General features: G+C 31.8%; 2 protein-coding genes and 1 long non-coding RNA gene across 3 annotated transcripts; 1 reads left to right on the top strand and 2 right to left on the bottom strand.

Moving 5' to 3' along the window:
- Window positions 1-14,822: 14,822 nt before the first annotated feature.
- LOC112278608 (uncharacterized) lies at window positions 14,823-16,475 on the bottom strand. Its single transcript, XM_024512207.3, has one exon. It carries the CDS (start codon window positions 16,473-16,475, stop codon window positions 14,823-14,825), a length of 1,653 nt encoding a protein of 550 aa, XP_024367975.1.
- Window positions 16,476-20,634: 4,159 nt separating this feature from the next.
- On the bottom strand, window positions 20,635-22,259 carry LOC149989779 (uncharacterized). Its single transcript, XR_016501883.1, has 3 exons — window positions 21,936-22,259; window positions 21,522-21,714; window positions 20,635-20,834 (listed from the first exon to the last, which is right to left on the bottom strand). It is a non-coding gene; the product is annotated as an uncharacterized LOC149989779 (long non-coding RNA).
- Window positions 22,260-23,174: 915 nt separating this feature from the next.
- LOC112295520 (small ribosomal subunit protein eS30z/eS30y/eS30x) lies at window positions 23,175-24,448 on the top strand. The gene is made up of 4 exons (XM_024547249.3): window positions 23,175-23,222; window positions 23,350-23,487; window positions 23,610-23,689; window positions 24,076-24,448. The coding sequence occupies exons 1-3, from the start codon at window positions 23,219-23,221 to the stop codon at window positions 23,654-23,656; spliced, it is 189 nt and encodes a 62-aa protein (XP_024403017.1). The 5' UTR covers window positions 23,175-23,218; the 3' UTR covers window positions 23,657-23,689; window positions 24,076-24,448.
- The last annotated feature ends 564 nt before the right edge of the window (window positions 24,449-25,012 follow it).

The following is a 25,012-nucleotide window of genomic DNA, read 5'->3' on the forward strand; positions in this document are numbered from 1 at the left end:
CATAAGAACAAAGCTCGGTGCTTATCACATGGCATTTGCTTCATGCTTGTCACCTGTCTCGATTGGTTTTGGCTGCATGGCATTTGGGTTAGCTAGTATGATGTCAGTTTGTTAGATAATTTAATGACTGGTTGAGATCTCTCCTTTGAAGCTTGGACACCGTGGATACGAGCGGCATATTCCTAGCACTCTCAACTCCGTTCAATACCCAGTGAGTGTCGTTCGTGTGCATTGCTGGATAGTTGTTCTTCAACCAAATCCACCGAGTGGAGTTTCTATGTTTTTTTTAATGGTGTGCAAGAGCCCCCTTTAATGAACCTCAAACTATTGAACTTGTTCACATGAACGACAATAAAATCGAACTGTTGTATTAACTGTTGTACCATTATTAATATTTACAATTATGTAAAGTTGTGTTATACTACAAATAAATAATGAAATGAATGATTAGTTGGTCAAATTTATAAAAAAAATTACTCTAATTTATATATTTTTTACAATTAGGATTCAAAACTATTATAAAAAATAAGGTATTTTGTATTTGAGAATTAAGCAAAAGAGCTTTTGTATTCTAAGATAACACAAATGAGATGTATATGGAGTATGGGAAGGCAAGTATGTTAAAGAAGAAAGTAGATTTAAGTTTACAAAAAAATAATAATGCAAAGATGGAATATACATTTTTTAATAATGAAGGAAAACAATGCAATCTTAGAAAATGTTGGAGATTCCAAAAGAAAGATAAGTCACATGCAACAAAAAAAATTTCATTGAGAAACTTTTGAATAGCTATGTACAATGAAAATTTTCATTGTGGATTTCTTTTGTTGAAAATGCAACCTCGTGAGGCACAAGTAAATATAAATATTATTTTTTAGAAAAAAAATACTATATGATAATTATTGCTTTATAAGATTAAATTTTTATAATAAAAATTCTCAAAATAACTAAGTTAATTGAATAGACAAATACAAGGAACTACAATAGAAGAAACAAAACATAGAGAGATAATCCCTTTTTCTTAATGCATATTCAAATGAATATTTAAAAAAAAAAAATATTTTTTTTCTTTAAATTGTATTTTTGTAAGGTTGTATACTTTTTAAATTTAATTCTAAGAAAATCTAGATTTTCATACATCAAAATGCCTAAGAGCAAAGAAAATCCCAATATAGGCTTTTAACTTTATTAGATAAGATTTTAATAATTGTCCTTCAAGTAGCAACCACTTTGGAATAAGCCTTAATAACTTGTGATAAAAATAAAATATGGATGGAACCTAGATTATTTTAGTGATAGCTAAAAAATTTAAATTCAAGTTACGAATCCTATTATAAAAAAGAAGAAGAGTTTTTTTGCAATTAATTACAACAACCTTTGCATAAGGTATAGATATTACTTACAGACACAAGATAAAGATTACAAAAAATACAAAGTATTGTGTAAACAAAGATTTTTACATACAACATATTGAGTATTACAAATCAATCATAAAGTATGTCATTTAAATCAAATACAAATGCACATCCAACACACTTTCAAGGAAAGATTAGAAATCTTCATCAAACTAAATCAAGATATCTTTCACACCACAAAAAGAGAATCCAAGAGTACAAGTGTAAAAATAAGAAAAATCCTAAAGCTTTATTAAAATGGCTAAAATACCATAGTCAAGAAAATCTTATAATAAGTTTTCTCACTTTCAAAATCACTCACAAGACTTGATTTGATAAGAATATCAAGTCAAGGATTTTTCTCCAATTAAATATTCAAATCCTAATTAACATGAAAAAAGTCAATTAACAAAAAAATTATCAATGGATTAAAAATCAAATTAAAGTACATACATTCAATGTGATTTGGCATCCAATGTAATATCATGTGATAATTGTTGTGTAAACAAAGATTATTACACACAATACATCGAATACTACAAACTAATCATAAAGTATGTCATTTAAATCAAATATAAATGCACACCTAAGACACTCTCAAGTGCCCTTCCTAGTTGATTAAAAGCCCATCCAATCAACTAAGACCATAAAACAAATATTGTTGAAGATAAATATCATAATGGTGTGAATGCCAAATTATACTCTTCTAAATTAATATTGTAGCTGCTTGACCACCGGAATATGTAACAAAATAAATAGAAAAAATATTCAATCCTTATCAAAAGATAAAACATGGCTAAAAGACTTCCTACAATGAGGACAAATCCAATCTCTTGATAGGAGAGTCAAAAGAGGTGGTGTCAAATATGCCATATGCCATCTATATTGGCATTGATTAATTAAAGCATGGTAGTAATTCCTTTCTTTTTATCACATACAAAACAAGGAAGACCAATTGATACAATTGCCAACTTAGGATGTATAGAATCATCAATAGAAACATGACAAAGAGCACAATTCTTTGAATGCTCCCAACATTCTTGTCCATCTTTGCCTTCTAACAATAAAATACTACTAAACAATATATCTTTTATATATAGAATTATGCACCTTGCCTTAACATCAAGTATTGTAGGCACTTCAAGTTGCAAATATACATGATTTCTTTTGAAGAATCTTTGCAATTGAGGTTGATAAGCTCTACTACAAATGTGAGCATATTATAAAGCTTTGCAATGTTGAATAATAGACAAATTCTTCATAGCTATAGGCATGGCTTGTTTAAAAAATTCTACCTGATTATATAGACATTAAGTCCAAACATCAAGATTATCTAGGTCTATAATTGGAATTAGCTTCTCACATATAGAGCTGGGTAGAATTCATACTAAAACTGATAAGAACTATAAGATGCCAAAGATGCTTGTCTACTAAAATGATGATCCATTTGCAATATCAAGTTCCAATCACAATAATTGCCATGAAATAATCCATACTTTCATAAACCACGTTTGATAGTTTGAGTAACTTGTTCAACTAGGCCATTTGCATCAAGATGATTTTTGGATGTAGTGTGATGATCTATCAAAGCTTTACTACATAAAACTTTAAAACTCTCAAAATACTCTTTTCTTTGATCTATTAAAACTTCAGAAAGTGCTCCAAAATGTACCAATACTCGATCAAAAAAAGCCATAGCTGCCAATTTTGAAGAATTTTGTGGTAAAGACACAAATTCAATCAACTTGCAAAAATTCTCTACCATCACCAACACGTATTTAGCTCCATATGTGGTAATAACAAGTGGTCTAAGAAAGTCCAAAGATCAACAATAATATAAATTCATGATAGGTAACGGCTTCAATTGAGGTAATAAGGTGTTAAAGCTTAATCAAAATTGATTACATACTTTATATTGATAAATATATGTAGCCACTTGTTGATACATATCACTCTATTAATATTAATAACATAATATAGAATGTGTCTTGTATACTCTAAAATAACTAAGTTCTTCATGTATTTGGTGTATTGAAGAGGCTCTTTGATTTGGCCTTCAACCTATATGCCTAGCTCTATCAGGCTATATACAAAATAATAAATTTTTCTTCCAACAAAATCTTATTATTCAATGACTAATCCTATCTCTTTTCATGTTAGAGATAGTTGAAAGAAATGTTCCTTATTAAAACTTGTATAAGACTATAAGATCTTTCTATACATTGCTAATTACTTGATTCTTATCTAATTCTTCATCTAGATTTTTGTCAAGAACTATGCTTGTAGAACTTAACATTAAAGTCAAATATGTGACTACATGCTATCTAAGAATTGCCTCTTCATTACAATTTCCATGCCATGGAGCTCTGATCAAGTCTTCTTTTGAAAGACATGGATTGTAAGAAAGTCCATTGGCATCCAAATTGGTAATGCTTGCTTGATGCACAACCTCAAAGTCATGTTTTTGAAGCAAGAAGGCCCATTCTGCAAGCTTGTCAGTAAGCTTGTTTGATTCTATAAGCCACTTCTAAGGTTGATGGTTGGTTACCAATATGAAATGTTGACCTTATAAATAAGATCAAAAGTGAGGAATGGCTTAAACTACTGCCAAAGCTTCTCTTTCATAAGATGAGTAATTTGACTCCACATTGTTATTAATTCTAAAAGCAAATTCAATAATATATTTTCATCTTACATTATCTTTTTATATCAAGACTGCTTCCAATTCTATTGCACTCCAATTTGTGTGTAGTTGAAAAGATCTATTCCCATTTGAATGTCAAAGTATTAGAATTAAATCCAAATTTTACTTCAATGCATTGAATATATATTGTTATTTATGACTTCAAATCCATGATTGAGCTTTATTTTTAAAAATAGTAAAAGGCTTTGCAATGATGCTAAAGTTTTTAACAAATCTTTGATAATACTTTCTCAATTATAAGAAATTCTTAAGTTGTGAAATATTACTTGATGTTGGAATTTTCTACAAGGCATTTACCTTTGCTTATTGTATGCTAAGACTTCCTAAGATAATCATGTAATCAAAGTATGGTAATCATTTATAGAAGAATTTATATTTCTTTTGATGCAAGCATAATTTTTATTATTATAATTAATCAAATATTTCTTGTAATTACTTTATATGATCTTGCAAGATACTACTAAAAATGATAACATCATCAATGTAGCATCTAACAAATAATAAGCTAGATAAAACTTGTTCTATCACTTTTTGAAATTCAATTGATACATTTTTAAGACCAAATGGAAAGAACTTCTAATGATAGAGCTAATCTTTTTTATCTTGATGAACTCTCCAAAATGTTGTTTTTATCCAATCTCTAATAAATAATAGTAATTGGTGATAATCAAATCTATAATCCAAAGTGTTGAATACTAAAGAGAATCTTATTGCATCAACTAATTCTTTTGATATTGACATTGGATATTAATCAAACTTAGTCTTATTATTGATTAGATAGTAGTCTCCATACATTTGCTTTTCTATCCAATTTCTAAAAACATCCTTCTTCAAAGGCATGGTTGTAGCATAAGTGTATTTACTATTGAAAAGTTCAATCAAGCTTGCAGCTAATAATTCTTAGCAATAAGTTTGGACATTAGCTTTCACTGAGGCACTAAGCATGTAAGGTCATTGGAAGATTAGGTAACTATTTTTTAATTGGATGTAAATTTGTTTGCATTTATAACCTTCAAGATCTTCAAGTTTAAAAGCAAAATAATTACCATACAAACAAATAAAAGCTTGTACCTTTTGTGCTTTGGTATTAGTAAGATGTGGCCCTAATTCCAATGGCCATTTTTGAACATTGTGGTCTTCTTCTTCATCAATGGAATACTACTACATGCCGACACAACCTTTAACTACTAATCTGTTGAAAAAAGAACTCCTATGCCCTCAACATCCTTACTTCTAACCAAATGAAGGACTTCATTACCACAATGTTTGTGTGAATTAAAAATGTTGGTAGAAAATAAGTTGTCTTTCAAAAACAATTCCTGTGAGAGAGTCTTTTGAGCATTTGTTTTTTCTAAGTCTTTAACTAAAATTACAAAGATATATTGAACTTGTAGCTCATCAATTGTATGTCTTTGTAAGCAAAGAAATAACTTTGGATTCTTTAACCTTAGTAAGTTTAGGATTCATTGCTCTTTGATTATTTTTCTCTAATCTCAAAAGTATTGTTCAAAATACTTTTGAACAATAAGGCATATGCCAAAAATCTATACTAAAGTATTAATGTCTATAGCTTGGCTTAAGATAAAACAACATTGTTCTTTACTGAAATCATGAGCAATTGCGGTGCCATTGAAAAAGCCTATGGCATGCTTCTTTTCTTTGGCATTAGGTTCTTCATAGGTTTATGAATTGACATCCCAAACCATATCAGGTCTACACACTCAAAATACAAATTATGCTAGAAATGTTACAAATGTAAGAAATGCACTACAAGGTACTCCTATCTTATTAATTAAGGTAAAAAGAAGTTCATCAGCCTTAGTAGAAACTAAAGAAATTCAATTATTAACAAAGATCTCATTAATATGGCATCCAAGAGGTCATTTAATTCTGGAAAGTACTTTTGTAAGCATATGAGACAATGCCAAATGGGTCCAAATCAAATAGGGTCGATGAGCATAGGAGTTCAAAGTTGTAGCATCCAAACAAGTTGGAGGATGAAGAAGTTAGTTAATATATTGATGAAACTTCAACACTTCTATTTGAATGTCATCTAATAGTAGTACATTTTAAAAAATGTATCCAAGTGGTGTGGTTTGATACATAAACTACTACTATATAAGTTGCATCAAATTTATAAATAAACTAGATTGAAGATCATCTAATCCTTGATATGCTCTAGCACATAAATAATTTTGAGAAGGTCATCTAGCAATCAATAAGTCTATGTGGCCTAATCTCCTCAAATTTTCATCACTAATGAGGGTGACATCACAAGGAAGTTGGCTTAAATAACCAAAAATAGTATGAGGTTGTAGTTGTTTAGGATATATAATCAACAATCTTTAAAGATAATGTTGGGCTGCTTAGTTACATAGAGTTCTAATATCCACGTGAATGTACTATCAAATAATAAGTCCAACTTCCAATATTATTGCTAATTCTAAAGTAATGTTTGCAAAGAATTCTACAAGGATAATACCCTCATTTGGTCGATGTCAATAAATGAGTTGGAGAAAGGTAGATAAGAAAGAAGATTTTGATATCTTCAATATATCTAATGAAGATACAATCTCTTCATATTAGCAAAAAAATTTTATAGGTGTTTTCAAGAGAGGAGATGGATCCTTCCAATATTTGGCATAAACTTCTAAAGATGGTGGATTAGTGGGTCTTGTAGAATGGGATAAAAATACTAATATTTCTTCTAAGAAAATTACTCTATAAGGCATATCAGATACCAATGCACTACAATCAAATAAGATTTTTGCTAATATAATCATAGTAATTGTTAGAAATGTGACTAGAATGAATTTTTTCCTTCCATCACCAATAGACCATCTTGATTGAATCCAAGCTTCTTAAGTCCAATTATCTATGCCAAAACCAAACGTATAAATGACCTGTTGATCCACTAAAATATCATAGTTAGTGGCACTAGTTACTATACATTTTAGAGATAATTTTTAATAAAGTGAATCAAATTCAATGCAAAATATTAATTGCAAATATTTTTTGCTATAGCAAATAGCTTGCTCTATGCTCTTTTTAAAAGTGACAATGGTGAAAGAATAAGGTTCCAAGTCTGTAATAGTCACACGTAATTTTTAAGTAAGCCACTTACTAATTATAATTAGCTAAGCCTCAAAATCTAGCATAACATATAAAGATATAGCACAAGTGGTATTGCTACTAGTACAATTAATAATCAACTCATTATTATTGTTAATTAATTGTACAATTTATGAGTACAAATTTTGACATTCTTAAGTAAGTCTAGCTACAAAGATATAGCACAAGTAGTATTGCTACTAGTATAACTAATAATCAACTCATTATTGTTGTTAATTAATTGTATAATTTATGAGCACAAATTTTGACACTCTCAAGTAAGTCTAGCTGTAATATTAGATAAAAATGCTATCTCTATAGCCAATGGCACCTTACTTGAAGAATTTATATTTTTGGCCTTTACTTGACCTCCATCAAATATAGAAATAGATTTAGTTATAAGTTTTTTTTGTAATTTAGCTAAATCTTCTTGTATTAAAGGCCTTGTTATTGCTTGACTTTCCTTTAAAGGTGGCATATATACTTTTCTTTTTGACATTTTACATACCAGCTGAAAGATCTCTTTTTATTTAAATTCTAAAGCCAACAAGTCAACACTAAAAAATTAAAAGGCATATTCAATACATTGTTGTATTACATGAAGCCTTGCTTGAAAATGCATCAAGGACCTTGCTGTAGAAAGTAGAAGGAATATTATAACAAGATTCTAATTCTAATAGAATCCTAAAGAACTCCAATTAAATCTTAATAATGCTAATTAAGCTTTAATCAAATCCAAAGAACCTCAAAGAAATTACAAAAGAAGTATGAAAAAATCATAAAGAATTTCAAAAAAGTATTAAAATAAAATCTAAAATATATCTTAAATAAATTCCAATTAAATCTTAATATAATCTTAGTTAAAATTCTAGTAGTTTTTACTTAAATCTCAAGTCAAATCTTAATTAGATCCTAAAAAGATCCTAAATTCTAACCAATTCTTTAATCCTACATCAATCCTAATCAAATTAATCTAATCCTATGACAGTTTAGAATTTCAATATCTATCGATTATACCATTGACCTTGCTTAAGATTTTACTCTCCTTTCAACAACTAAGTTGACAACAAGCACAAAAAATTTGAAGAAGTTCAAACTTACCAAATAGAAGATCAAACCTCAATTTCGCTCGGGTGTTGGCTGGCCTCTTACTCCAATTTGAATGCTAAACTTCTAGGCCAATATCTCCTTGTTGGACCATTGAATTGCCTCCAAAGTACACTTAAACTATGGAAAATTAAGTCTAATTTCCACATAAAAAATATTCACTTCAATCTAATCAATAAATTGCTAAAGATCTTAAAAATACTCATTGATCTTTAAAATTCAATTTTTGAAACCTCAACCTGCAAAAGCCTTCATACACTTTGATCTAATCGTTTGATTGACCTAAAATTTTCACATACATAAAGAATTAGAACATCAATACATTGCCAAAACTTACTTTTACAAACATCACAAAATTCAAGAAACCTTCAATTTCATAAACATAATTTTATTTTTAAAAATCTAATCCAACCAAGAATATTACTAATTTTGAAAATCTTTTAAAATATGAATACTAACTTAATTGACATAAAACCAACACTCAAAAATATCTTTTTAAGTTTGCTATCAAATCTCACTCTCTAATGTACCAAAAGAACTCCAAAGTCACTGTAGGTATGCAATTTTACACATTGGACTCTAATTTTGACAAGGTTGACAATTTGTCCTCTCTAGGTATCAATATTTAATAATTTGAGGTAATTTTTACTTGAACATATTTGTAATTTCTTTCTTAAAGTATCTATATCAACAACTTATCTCATTTACTTTGCATTGAGGCATTAATGCCCCTACAAAGCAAATAGAAGCTGCTTCTTTAAAAGACAACATTAAGATTAAACTTTTTATTATCTTTCAATCATTTATATTTAATATTTTACCACACCTTCCTACTAGGCTCTTCTACAATAAAACCAATGTTTTTAATTTTTACCACGTAGTTGAATTATTTTACAACAACATTTAAAGCTAATATATGTACCGTATTTTTAATACTAGTATTTTTTTTATCTCACATTGAAGATGAAATAAAAGCAATTGTTGTAAGGCAAAAAGATAATATCCTCAAGGCAAAAAGATAAAGGTAATAATACATGAGTACACTTCAATTGATACTGTCGGTATTGAGGCGGTGGTCAACATTGAACGAGGAATTTTGAATGTGGGTTGGAAGGTATCAATTTCCATTAACAAATATTATGACAACATTCTTTGAGGGTGAAGGAAATGGTAGATGTTTCTTTTCAAGCATATCCTTATTAATAGATATTATAAATCTATTGCAAAACAAAAAATTCTTTACAATAAATCAACAAAAGAAAAAAAAACAAGAACTAAAATATAAGGAGGATTCTAGATGTGAAGGAATTAAGATTTGAGTGTTCTTTCTAGTATATTTGTGAAAATTTGAAGCAAAACAATGTTTAAAATATTTCAAAGGTTTCATTGTAGAACATAGTTACAAAATCAAAGATAAATAATATACAACCATCACCAAGATTACTTGACGCACCTTTCATTTCTTTTGGCCAATCTATGCTTTCAATAACATGTCATCTAATATTTGGATTGAGATTGATTTTATTAACTTAAAATTGTATAGGATTTAAAAAACTTGGAATACCAAAAGGATACTTATAATATCACACACAATAAGAAATTCCAACAAAAGAAACATAGCAATATGTTTACAACTATGTCATGTATATCATGATTATTTGTGTCACATGCAACATATTCATATTCATATTTATAAAGATATCATAGTTAATTATCATACCCATTTATCATTAATAAAATAATAAATAATTTATCTAAGATCATCTTCATAGACAAAAGATACTTTGCATAAATATTATGAATGTTGTAAGTGTATTTAACTTTTTGTACTATTGTTAAAAATCCAAATGTTAAAAAGTAGTGCTAGTGTTTCAAATAAATGTATAATTGTGTTAGAAATAAGTTGTGTAATTGCACTAAAAGTATTATAAGCTTAAATTAAAATATTACATATAGTACCAAAGTGATAAAATATACTTTGCATAAATAAAAATATATATTTCATATATAGAATTTAAATAAATATTTAAGATAGGAAATTAAATAACATAAATTGAAATATAAAACACAATCATATTAATCTAAATATCTCAAGACTAATCTAGGTTGATTGTTGTTACCATCCTTCAACATTTGTAATATGAGATGTCATGATTTTTATTTATTTATTTATTTATTTATTTATTTATTCTTCAAATAGTATAAAATTTTTATATTCATTGATATTATCATTTCATTGAAAACATAAATTTCAATTATTCATAGTTTTTTTCTTCATAATTCAAACATTTCCTAAATTTACCAAGAGGAGTGTTATTTGTTTGTTTGTTTGTTTTTTTTGTTTTTCCTTTCTCAATGTATGCATCCATTTATTTATATTTGATTATTTGCATATATTTCTAAAAATACACCACATACTTGATGTTAGCTTGGAATGAAGATAATTTCAATCATATCTAGCAATATTAATGTTGTATTATGTATTATGTATTATAAGTGTATTATGTTGTGTTATGGCTAGTCTAGTGTAGTCCATATTGACAAAGCAAGTATGTGATACAAGTTTAAGGAGTATATACATGTGCTCCTATTTCAATGCCATGCCTTATGTTATATATATATATATATATATATATATATATATATGAATATAAAAAAATATACTTATATATGAATTGAATTTAGAATAAGTGAAAAAAAGTATCAAATTTTTGAATTGGTTCTTTAATCCAAAAAAGTTATTGTAGAAATAGAACTGAGAGTAAGAAAGAATTGATTTATATTAAAAAAAATTAAAGAGAGATAATTTTTATTTTTAGTAGGACATGACAAAGATAGTATTGGCATTTAAGAAAAATTTGGAAAAATTATGGAAGATGTAAAAGAAAACTACCAAATGTAAAAACTTTCAAAATAAAGAAATAATACCTATAATAAGTAAATAATATCTTGTGAATTGTTGACACTAACTTAAAATAAAATCAATATGTATGATTTATATTTTTTAAAAATGATAATCTATAGAAGTTTATACAATATTTTGAAAAATGTATAGAATGAAAATGTTACTTGCCCAAAGTATCTACACCTGATTGTAAGGATGTTACATGTTCAAGGAGTCTGAATCTACCGTGGTTGATACCTACCAAAGTACCTCAATGGCATGGTATGAAGCAATAAGTGAAGAGATAAGGCTTTGTTACAGGGCAATTAAAATTAACAGGAAATGTAATAAGACAAAGGAATATTTAAAGGCTGGAAAAAGCACTTGGTGGATAGTAAAGAAGTAATAGAATACATAGTCAAAGAAACATAAATTATTTGTTATGTGTCTAGGAAAGATAGAAGACTTGGATAAATTGATAAAACAATTTCCTATTATATCCTAATCATTAAAAATATATACTTCAAGATTTTCATGAAAAAAGAAAATTAATATCCAAAATCTATTTAATAATAAGCTTATTAAAGATATAGCCAAAGTTCTAAAACATTGATGGTCATATTTTAAATAGGCCATAAATCTTTCTTTAAAAATAAATCCTTCAATCTAAAAACTCACCATGAATAAATAAAAATAGATTAAAATACTAAATGTTTTAAACCTAAATGAACCTAAGATGTTCCAATTTTTATTTTTTTTATTATTATTTTTAATAGAATCTTAATAAATTGATAGTAGCCATAATCATCCAACTTCAAAGAACTATCTTCTTACATGTAAAAGAAATACAAAATTTTCTTGATATGTTTAAATTTAAAGAATAAAGATTTATTAATATAAAAGATTTAATAGAGAATTTAGCTTAGAGCTTCAAGCCAATTACTTTTGGCAACACATCTTTTTATTATCTTTTCACTTATAAATGTATGTAATAGATTAGAAAATTAATCTTTAAATAAATAAAGATTAAATTGCTTAAAATAATATAACACAAATAAATGATGGCTAATTTGAAGAAAGAAAAATTAAGTAGATATTTTTTTGAACTGCATACTCTTTATTTTTAAAGTAAAGAAATTTTCTTGTATAGCTTTTAGAAAGGCTCCTAAGTTTCTAGAACCTGGAGTCAATTTATACTTCTCATGCACAAAATGACCTTATATCCTTAGAATTCGAAGCTATAAAATGCTTTTACTTGGAAACAAGTCATATTTGATACCAAATTTTCTACCATCTCTTTCTTTTGAACTACAAATACTAAGAACTATTTGGACCTTAAATTGATGCTTATTCATTTCTATTATTTAGATATAAAGAAATAGAATGGTCTTCAAATTTAAGGTTTAGAATGATTTCAAAAGAAGACAAGAAGTGTGGTCCAACATCTAAGATTATAGATAAATGACATAAAACAACATACATAAGAAAAATCTTAAAACTTTCCATCTACATAGATGTTCTTTAAAGATAGTGGAATAAGTCATAGATGGCTAAAAAATAATATACACTAGAATAGAGATTATTATTTGCTTAAGAAATTAACTTTTTAATAGAAGCTTTATCATTTATTCCTTACATGATTTATAAAAAAGCATGTAATAAGTTACATTATATGATAGTTCATGCTACAAGTACACCACAAGTTATTATATACACATTCCAAATTGCTATATATACACTCAATAAAATAAAGACCTCTAATTGGCTACTTGTTTTATAGGGATTAACACTTGTTATTATTGAAGAGGTCCCATTGTCATCTCCTATGACAATCTTGCTGGCTGATCAATAAGTGGGATACAAAAACAATGTCCTTGCTCAAGTTTGATTTTAACTTTGTCTCTTTAATTTTGCTAAGACTCATAGTCCTACATTTTTATTTTTTATTTTATTTTATTTTATTTTTTAATATAAGTCTGCTCAACATCTTAATCATCATCCCACCTGCATCCAACTACTAAGAGCTTGTGCAATTCCATTATCCATTATTGTTTTGCCATTGCTACAGAAAAAATATAGAGATGTTGTAAAGCATCTAGAACAATAAAGGAGTTGCAATTTGCATGCTCCTTATTAAGTTTTCATATTTTAATTTGTAATGAATGCTTGGCATCTTTGAGTCATTGGAATAATGCTTAGATATAGACCATAGGAAGGATTGTGTTTGCCATAAGGAGGACAATGACCATAATGCTCTCATAAAAAAAAAAAAAAACTTAGTTGGTAATGTTGATTGACTTCTCTCTATAGATAACTACAACAAGCTAGAGATTTTGGATTTAATAAAGATGCTGCAATGCCTTGTGATATAAAAGACATGTGTTTATCTAAAAACACAAGAGTTTAAGGAATTCTTGGCGATGCTCAATAAATATTAGTATGTAGCTAGAGTTGTAAATAACTCTGTCATTTGAAAAGACATTGAGAGTTTGACACATGATAGAAGAAAGACAAAAGAAAAAGATAAGAAACTTTGCCAAAATTTTGGTAGCTAGATATTTTAAGCAGCAATTATGCACTTACATATTTTTTTGATTTGAAGCAACAAAATAATCATTTAAATTTGAAAAATCTAGCTATAGCAATTGTGGATATTGTATTGATGCTTAATTGATAACCGCCAAAGCTCTATAAGAGTTCAAGAGTGAATGCAATGCTCAACACATTATAGAAGATATTTGCAACAAACTTGCTTAAAAGAATGATGATGAGAAGCTTGAGTTGAAAAAATTGCAACAAGAGACCTTATTGGATTAGGAAGTTGAAGAAGAAGTCAAGAACTTGCTTCAAGTCTAGGAGTCATATCGGAACTAGGAAGCCAAAGTTAAAATCAAACTTAGATAGGAGAGTTGTTCCTTCACCCTGCCTACAAATTGGTCAATGAAACCATTGCAATAATAGCAAGCGTGAGTCTTTACAAAACAAGCAATCAATTAGAAGACTTTATGTTTTTTGGATGTGTGTATAGTAATTTGAGATGTGCACATAGCAACTTTGGGTGTGCTTGTAGCTTAAGCCTTATATGATATGTTTATTCATAAACTTGTCTTATCAAAAGATATTAAAAATCAAGTAATCTAGTCTTTCAAGTGTTCTTTTTTAATAAATCCAACAAATATATCTAAGTTGCTTAAGAAAATAATAATAATATTGATAAGTATACAAAAGACTTAATATTATAAGATAAAAGAACATTTGAAATTAGATGTTTATAGAAAATTTTATTTCAATTTCAATAATTAAAAATTTATTACTTCAAATAATAAGAATAATAATATCTATAAATAAATTGAGTCAAACCACGGCTAACCTATTATTTAGCTTCTCCACGTAAGACCTAGACAACCTCGACGTAGTATACGAGTTCGGATACGGATAATAATACAGCGAGTGCGTACAAAGTATACCGAAATCACCCGTCGTCGCCGTCGGAGCTGTTGTCGCGGTGTCGGTGGAGAGCGAAGTTGCAGTGATGGAGTCTTCTTCCGAGGTGCCCCTCGTCGAGATTCACCCTTGACGTGAGAGTATGCTTCTGAGCACCACAACGAAAGCAATCCAGCCTTCATTGTAATTCCGCTTGCGGTGGTGGTGGTATCAATTCGTCTTCTTCTTCTTCTTCGTCGGAGCTGTACTCGTACCCGAAATGTAGCTGATCAACCGTTAATTCACTGAGCCCCCTTTGATCGGTAAAACCATACGTCTGCGCAAGAGCTTCAAGAGCTTGGAACTGCATCTCGAGCTGAGCGCCGAGTTCAGCTCCATCGGTCGAGCTCAGATTCAGACTTCTGCTTTGAATATGCGGCTGATTGTGGAGTTGAGCTCCATCGATCGAGCCCGGATCCAGACTTCTGCTTTGATATTGCGGCTGCGCCGCTGGATAGGGGTACCCATAGACTGGAACTTTCGCCCATGCGTTGTAATTGAATATGTGCTGCGGTGGGTATTGCGGATGAATATACGGAGCCTGGTTTGGATAGGCGGCGGACCCATACTGATTGAAACCAGCTTGGTATGGCGGATAAAATTGTGGCTGAGCGTATGGAATGGGATTGCAGTAGCCGGCGTTCTCCAACGGATTGAAACCGGAAGAGGGTTGAGTTTGAGGTTGGGGTTGCTGCTGAGCGTCTTGAACATAGAGTGGAGGGTACTGTTCCGCGGCAGGAGGTGTCTTCGGCAACAAACGGTAACTAGTCGTCTCTACCCTCACGGTTTCAATCGCGTACCACTGCTTGAGTTTGTGGGCCGCCAAGCTGACTGATGGGTCTTTGTAATCACTGATGTACATGTCCACCGACGGCATCAGCGTTATGTACTTGTCGTTTCTGCCAAGGATGCGCATCAATGCGCGCACAGGGAGGTTGGGAACGTTGGTCTGCTTTTTTGAGTAGTATTTATGAAATCTCATGCATAACAAGTCGTCCTTGTTGATGTACAATTTCGGCACCCAATCTGCTAGTTTCTTGTAGCTCTCGCGCATCTGTATCAATTCCTGAGCACCTGCTTGGACACCCTCGGGCAACCGTATAAATGGGGGGTTAAAAAGGTGGGTTTCCAAACGATGAGGAGGATTCATGGAGGCGAGATCTTTCGCAATGAGAAGCGCGATCGCTCCTCCAAGAGAGTGTCCAGTGATATAAATTTCGTGAGGTTTACCATTATATGGGTGGCCTTGAAACTTCGTGACCAAATCAAGGACGATCTCCTGACACTTTTTGTAGCGGATGCTCTGGTGGAGTGAGTTAAGTAAAACTCTGACGTTGTCCCGAATGTCTCGAGCGTTGCTGGTTTTCGTTCCGCGAAGAGCGATGACAAGGCGAGGGGCGGCCGCGTTGGGATGGATATCTTTTCGAAGGTAATGCCTAATCCCCACCATGGCCTCGTCTTCTAAATTAGAGGCGAGTTCATCCATGCGCGTCCAATAAATAGCCGTGTACAATTCCGTCCGGACGTCTGCTTCGTACTCGGCCTCGACGAAATGTTTCAACAAATACTGCAAGCTGGTGGCTTCCTCGTCACGGGAATAGACTCCATCGACCAGCATGGCAAGCACCTGCTGCAGATTTGCATTACGTATGTAACTAGCAACTTCAGGTGGTATAGTCCGCTTGGGGGTGGCAACCGCTTGTTGCTCTTTAACCCAGTTTTTTATAGATTGCGCCTTCTTCTTCTTCCTGTCACATTCCTTTAAATGCTTGTAGATCTTCAAGGTAATCATTGTGAAACTGCGAACACCCTCCCTGGAGATGTCCTATGCGCTTAAGAGTGAGCGTGAGCGTGAGCGTGTGGATTCGGTGGATTGAGCAAGACACTGCAGTCAGGGACCACGGTTGAATTCTCGAGGACAATACAAAACCCTGTGTAACGATGACATAACGACACAAGCAGCAAGTTCGCATCAACGGCATTATCAGACGAAGAAGTGTGCAAGGTCCACATACAGCCGGAAGAAATCAAAGGCGTCTACCGAATCCACAAAATGACATCATCTCTAATGCATGTCGCTTGCAAGTAACAAAGCCAAAGCTCACCCGGAATCAACTAACACCTCGGACCACGCATCCGACCACCCGTTTGCACAGCTGCGGGCACATACAACGTCTGAAGACGGCTCGTATGATGACACCCACACTATGCTCCTCAATATGTACGTTTCTGATAAAGATTCGATCTAGGCAACCGTTTCAGCACCCAACTCCCGTAAAGCGTAATGTTCGTGAGTATCCTTCTTTTAGTGGAATGTTTCGATAGAGTGGGCACCCACCGAATGATTTCCCGCACTCTCCAGAAGTCTGCTTTGCTTGGTGGTCAAGGAGCAGATAACCAAATTCTTGGTGTTGCTAAATCTGTTTTGGTAAATTCTTGTTTTTTCTAAAATATAAATGATCCTGCCCTTGACCACCGCCTCAATACCGATATTGATACTGTCGGTATTGAGGCGGTGGTCAACATTGAACGAGGAATTTTGAATGTGGGTTGGAAGGTATCAATTTCCATTAACAAATATTATGACAACATTCTTTGAGGGTGAAGGAAATGGTAGATGTTTCTTTTCAAGCATATCCTTATTAATAGATATTATAAATCTATTGCAAAACAAAAAATTCTTTACAATAAATCAACAAAAGAAAAAAAAACAAGAACTAAAATATAAGGAGGATTCTAGATGTGAAGGAATTAAGATTTGAGTGTTCTTTCTAGTATATTTGTGAAAATTTGAAGCAAAACAATGTTTAAAATATTTCAAAGGTTTCATTGTAGAACATAGTTACAAAATCAAAGATAAATAATATACAACCATCACCAAGATTACTTGATGCACCTTTCATTTCTTTTGGCCAATCTATGCTTTCAATAACATGTCATCTAATATTTAGATTGAGATTGATTTTATTAACTTAAAATTGTATAGGATTTAAAAAACTTGGAATACCAAAAGGATACTTATAATATCACACACAATAAGAAATTCCAATAAAAGAAACATAGCAATATGTTTACAACTATATCATGGATATCATGATTATTTGTGTCACATGCAACATATTCATATTCATATTCATATTTATAAAGATATCATAGTTAATTATTATATAAATTTATTATTAATAAAATTATACACAATTTACCTAAGATCATCTACATATATAAAGGATACTTTGCATAAATATTATGAATGTTGTAAGTATATCTAACTTTTTATACTATTGCTAAAAATCCAAATGTTAAAATGTGGCATTGGTATTTCAAAGAAATGTATAATTGTGTTAGAAATAAGTTGCATAATTGCATTAAAAGTATTATAAGCTTAAATTGAAATATTATGTGTAGTACCAAAGTGGTAAAACATGCTTTGTATAAATAAAAATATAATATTTCATATGTAGAATTTAAATAAATGCTTAAGATAGGAAAATAAATAAGGTAAATTGAAATGTAAAACACAACCATACTAATCTAAATATCTCTAAGCTAATCTAGGTTGATTATTGTTACCATCTTTTAACTTTTGTATTATGAGTTGCTATGATTTATATCTATTTACTCATGTATTTATTTATTTATTTTTCAAATAGTACCAGATTTTTACATTCATTGATATTATCAATTTATTTAAAACATACATTTCAAGTGTTCATTTTTTTTATTTTTTTATTTTTTTCTTTCTCAATGAATGCAACCATTTGTTTGTATTTAATTATTTGCACTTATCTCAAAAAATATGCCATACACCTGATGTTAGCTTGGGATGAAGATAATTTTAGCCACATCCAATAACAACAATGTTGTTTTATACTTAGCTAGTTTAGTGTAGTTCGTACTAACAAAACAAGTGTGTGATACAAGTTTAAAGAGTATGTATACGTGCTTCTATTTCAATACCATGTTATATATATATATATATATATATATATAAACATAAAAAAAATACTCTTATAATGGAATTGAGTATTAGATCAAATTGTTATTTTGGTTCCTTAATCTAAAAAAATTATTATAGAAATAGAGCTGAGAGCAATGAAGATTTGCTTTACACTAAAAATAATCTAAGAGAGATAATTTTTATCTTTAGTAGTGCAGGACGAAGATGGTATTGGTATTTAATAAATATTTAGAAATATTATGGAGGATGTAAAAGAAAAACTATAAAAAGTAAAAACTTTCAAAATGTAGAAATAGTACCTCCTATAACAAGTAAATAAAGTCTTATGAATTATCGAGGCTAAATTAAAATAAAATCAATATGTATGATTTATATTTGCAAAAGATGATTATCTATAGAAATATATACAATATTTGTGGAATATGTATAAAATAAAAATGTTATCCACCCAAAGTATCCGCACTTTACTATGAGGATGTTACATGTTTGAAGAGCTTCTACTTGATGTAGATGATACTTACCAAAGTACTTTAATGGCACAATTTTTAAAGAAGCAGTAAGTGAAGTGATAAGCCACCATTACAGGGCAGTTAAAATTAAGAAGGTATTTAATAAGGCAAAGGGATATTTATGGATTGGAGAAAGCACTTGGTAGATAGTAATGAAGTTGCACAACATGTAGCAGATCTAATGCAGTAGCACCACAAGTCAAGTTAATGTTAGACTGGAGACTGTGTAATTTTATTGAAGCATTAAATTAGTCCTTGCTATTATCAATCATTGTGTATATTGAATTTAGTCCCAGAAGGTCGTATCTCATGCTTGCTAATAACCTCAAAAATCCAAGTAACAAAAAATAATATTTAATATTATTTTTATTGGATGTAATTTGCTCTATATGCAATATATATAGGTGATAACAATTTGTATTAAATCAACTAGTTAAGCATAAAAAAATAATAATTTAGATCTATTATTTCTAATAAAAAATAAATTTTAGATTTTAAAAATATTTTTTATAAAATACCTCAATATGAAGCATATGATATCAAGCTTGGTATAGAAGATATTAGATATGGATTTTACTTCAAATCAAAGAAAGAGATTCTAATATCTAAATTTGTATAAATATATGTTGTAATTATATAAAAAAAGAGTGTTTTATTAAAAATATCTTAAAATATGAAGAAAACAAAATTGAAGCAGCTTTTATAGATTTTTACTATGTAGTGGATGAAATAAAATAAAATACAATCTACAAATTTACCATTATATGTCAACTCAGGGATATTGAAGAAGTGGCATGGTTTTTTTTTATTGATGTTGGAAGAACACAAACAAATTGTACTATTACCATGCATTAGTACAAGGATAATAAAGAAACACAAAGATATTTGATAGAAAATATAAGCTCAAGGTAAGAAGAAACACATCTAGATGCACAATCACATTTAATAATTTATTTGTTTATTTTAAAGAGTGTATATATATATATATATATATATATTTACAATGCCACTTCATTTCTTGAAAGATTAAAAATTGGGTATTGTACTTAAAGTATTGAATTTGAAAAAGCAACAAATATTTTTTCAAGCTAATTTTTTCATTTGTGTCGTGATTCGTTTCCACAACGAGCATATTTGATTCCTTTCTTCAGTCATTTGAGTTTATTTCATACAAGAACGACGTTGCGTGTTTCTCACCTGTCAGGATTCGTCATCATCTAGTATCGAGTAACAAATGCTTGCTACCTAACAGTTAAGGAAACCATGGAATTCAAACCTCAATCCAGCAATTTAAGGACCAAAGCGTAGAGGAGTGACTGATTAGTGATATAAAGCTTTATATCACTACAGTCTCAGCAGCTGCGAGAAAGCAGATCCTAGATGAATGGGAAAAGAGGTTGAGAGAATACACAGGATGTCTGGACATCTGAACAGTTGCCTACTCAATCTCGATTTCTAAATTATTGATGTTTGCGAAACTGCAATAATTAAAAATGTTTAGGATGTAGAAGAGTTTTGTGACACTTTAGCAATCGCGTAGCAATTAAGTAATGCGAAACTACTACATGACAGGTTCTTTACATCCCGCACGATCTGATCTTGCGAGTCTTCTTTTCAGTATTACAAGCAGCCGGTCTTGGATGTAGTTGCTCTTGATGCGGCGCGCTTTAAGCCATGCGGGCTCCTGCCACAATCCAACCGCCACAAATGTAAGTCTACTTTCAGGATGAGAACTCGGCGGAGCGTTAAGTCTCGCTTAATGGAACTTCGTTGTCGGTCATGCGGATAGCAAGTTGAAGAGGTTGTATCGGAGTCGAACCACAAGAATCTGAACTTGGCGAGAAGCAGCAGTTATGGCTGCAAGATCTGGCTCGATCTTCTACCGGACTGCGTCGTCATGTAAGTTTACCAGCAAGGTTGCCTCCATGAACGACGGGGGGACGAATTATTTTAATAAGGTTGTCGATAGAGTTTTAGAAAAACGCATTGGAAGAGTTTGCAAATGTATTACAGCTTTTGTTATAAATTATCAAGTAATGCACTAAGAGGGAGAGGAAATGTATTTGTAAGATGGATAGCCTCGTTCGAAAGAAGACTGCTTGCCTGGATGTTGATCAAAGCGGCGTAACAAGAAGCTATACAGAATCGGATCGCATCTTCAGCAAGTTATTATGCGTAGCATAGGATAGAAAGAAAATGAATACCGCACCCAGGGACTCAAAGACAGTTTAGGAAACTGGAAATCGATCAAAAAGAATGAAATCGATCGAGTTTGGCTCTAGACAAGGTAGTAATGACGAAAAATGTGTAAATTTTACAAAAGAGCCAACATGGCGATGATACTCGCGTCTGATTAGGGCGAGAAGGATACTTTCTCAATTTGAGGCGCATGACTCTCAAATGCATTCTCTCTTGCAATCCTTTTCATGTCTTCGGCAGCAGTTGTTGCTATGTACCCGGTCCACATATACGTCGCATAATCTACTGTATTCTCAACCACGGTGCTCATCAACCTCATTTGCGGGTGAAAAGCCACCTGTGCAGGTGGATCTTGGTGACGACTCCTGACAGAGAATTTCACAATATTTGCGGTGAGGTGCAGTTCCGACATATAGCGGAGACTTTTCAATTTTTTGTGTCGGATGGATTGATAGAAGAGCTCAATGCAAGATTAAAAGAGGCACAATCCGAATACCTGCAAACCTGTTTTCACGAATGAATCATATTGGATACATCGGGAAAAATTAAAACGTGTTTGACAAATCTCATGGATGATCGCAGGTACCTTGCAAATCACACCGTTCGCCACAGCCTCCGTGTAGCCAACTACTTCCTTACATGGTATTCAATCCATACAGCATGACTCTATGACTACCTTTTAATGAATTTTACACCGACTCTAGGGTCGCATTACCAAATAGTGCCACTCCGGGATTCCATTTGGCAACATTAAGTTCCCATCAAAAATATTCTTCGGCATGAGCTCGAATCTGCGGTTGTTCCATGTCCCGATTCCTCCCGAATATGGGATGTAAGCTCTCGTTTCCCTACGATCTGAACTAAATATTTGTTCATTCTATTTGCTCTTGCTCATGAAAATTATTCTATTTATGTGGAGGAAAGTCCTTGCTCTGGGTTCCTTAAGAGGCTGTCCCACATGGCAGACACGTGGAGTGCTCCGGATGCCACGTGGGTGTATTTTCCACGTGGAAACAAGGCTGGCATTGGTATGTAATTGGTTGATCTCGAAGGGGGGGGGGTTTCTAGGAAATGAGGCTTTGACTTGCAAATGGACATAAGTCAATAAACAATATTATTAATTTAATACATGATATTGTTAATTTAAACATTTTTATTTTTTATTCTTGTTTTTTATTTTTATTTTATTTTATTTTTTGTTGTCTGGTATGTATGACATTTTTAAATAATGCTAAGAAGTTATTCTAATATTTTGAGGACATTAAGAAATTAAATTAATTTTTTCATGAATGAAATCTTGGTCGGATTTCAAATTCCACGGTAACTGACCTTTTTTACTAAAATTGGAACCCTGTTTCATATTTCCATCAAAACTGTTTTTTTTTAAAATTAAGTAAGAATTATAATTTAGTTATATTGTACTTAATGAACAATCATACTGTTTGAGATAACAAGATATCAGGTGGGAGTAATTATCTTTCTCTCATTTACAAGAAAAAGGCCTTTTTTTTTTTTTTTTTTTTTTTTTTTAATAACACACTGCCCCAATTTCCACGCACAATTACATATATGCATGAAATAAAACTACGACTTTAGTTTTAAACTAGTTTTATGAAACTGATTAACATAGTTTTAGATTACGCCGGATGAATGAGTTCTGGGCCTTGTTCATCATCGTTACATCCAAATTGAATGTATTTCATTCGTTTATTTCGTTCTCTTTATCATTCGTTGGTTGAATTAGGGTTTTTAGCGGCAGCAGTAGCTGAGACTATCGCTTCATACACTCGAGCTCGTCGTCAGTGAGGCTTCATTGCTAACATTCTCTCGCACACTGCGTTTTCGCTTGCGATCTGACGTCTGCTCACCATGAGTACGCCTCCCAACTCCGCTCTCTGTGTGCAGAATTTCATTGTTTTGAGGGTTTGGCTTCGCACAGATTGGTAGGGCTGCGAAATGTTAGGTGTGAGGTTAATGGTTTCGTTTTCTGAATGGGGCAGGTAAGGTTCACGGATCTTTGGCTCGTGCCGGAAAGGTGCGTGGTCAGACACCCAAGGTTGCGAAGCAAGATAAGAAGAAGAAACCTAAGGGTCGCGCGCACAAGAGGATGCAGTACAACCGTCGGTTTGTGACTGCAGGTTTGTGACTTGTTTTAGGATGTTAGGTGTTCGGTCGAGATTCAATTTCTACCGCTGTGTGAATCTTATCTAAATTAGATGGAAATTCTTGTTGACTGAAGTTTGTTGTGTTTCTGGGACAGTGGTCGGATTCGGCAAGAAGAGGGGTCCTAATTCATCTGAGAAGTAGGGTGTGGTGAAGTGCACTATCAGTCACCTACATGTAAGTGAACTATCTTCGTTTCTGTGCATTTCTAGATGTCGAGTCAGTTGTTATCCTAGTATGCTTGTAAATTGAGGAACGAGTACGCCCTTTGAGGAGGCTTGTGTGGGGGCTCATCATTAGTCACATGATGCGGGTACTGCAATGTGTATCTCTCCATTGTTATGGGTTGCTGAACGACCTGGTAATAGTTGAAAATTCTGCGGGGGTTGAGTAATGGTAATGAGATTATGCGTGGTGGTTGCCACATGAACTTGCGAAAGTGAAGCCGTGATTGCATTAGTGGCGTGCAACATGACAATTAACTTGTAATTAATATTTTTATTTTTAGCTGTAATGGATTTCAAATATCTCTTAAAAGTCTTGGATGCTATTTTCGTGCGCAGATAATGGGCGAGTTCGAGTATCACATTACATGATGTAGTTAAGGTGCAGCAGCTGTTTGTGCTTCGTTCGCACGGGGACGTACTGATGCAGTATGTTTGCGCCGAAGCTAATTTTTTTACTATTTATATCAGTATCATGACACTTGCAGCCTCGTCACGGTTGTATTGTAACATGATTATGAATCCGGCTTCGACTGCTCTCAGTTTAGCTTCTTTACCTCGGTATAGGATGGCTCCGCGTTGGTCCATTTTCGTGAATTTGAACTCATGTTTCCTTGCGTTCTAGGTTGAAATGTATTCCAGTCTGGCAATTTGGCAATACCGAATGTCGGTCCTTGTTTAATCCCATGCTACTCTTACTCTTTTATTTTTAGCTCTCATTGTCATGGTTTGTTTCTTCCTCTTTTCTGAGTATATGAGCATATGTGATTCCTCGTTCATAGACCCATTTGAATCAAAAGTCATTGGTTTTAAACTTTGTCGCACCAGATAAGCAATTTCATTGAAATCAACTCTTTGATGCCCCTTTCTCAGGTCTTTTGCTGTGGTTTAAAATCCTACGTTTTTATTCGCACCTGTAACTTACATCGTTTTTCACTTTCACATGATCTCGGTCATTTGAGATTTATAGCTATATTGCGTTGCAGCAACTTGTGGATGCAGTGCATTGTTAATTTACGTCGTGTTGCCGTGTATCACGGCGTTCAGAGAACAGCCTGTGAAACATCCTTTGTTTTGTTTTTTGAATGTTAATGAGGCAAATTCTGTGGTACTCTTCCTTCAAATTCTTTATTTTAAGTTCATAGAATGTCTTGGGCTACTTTTCGTGTAAATTTATATAATGAATGAATGGTGGGGATGCTTCATGAAATTGGGTCAGGATTTTTACTTCCGCTAATTTGTTAATTCACGGAGCTAAAGACAAAACTTTGTTCTG

Source organism: Physcomitrium patens, chromosome 2 (assembly GCF_059467195.1).
Source record: "Physcomitrium patens ecotype Gransden chromosome 2, ASM5946719v1, whole genome shotgun sequence".
Lineage (NCBI taxonomy): Eukaryota > Viridiplantae > Streptophyta > Bryopsida > Funariales > Funariaceae > Physcomitrium > Physcomitrium patens.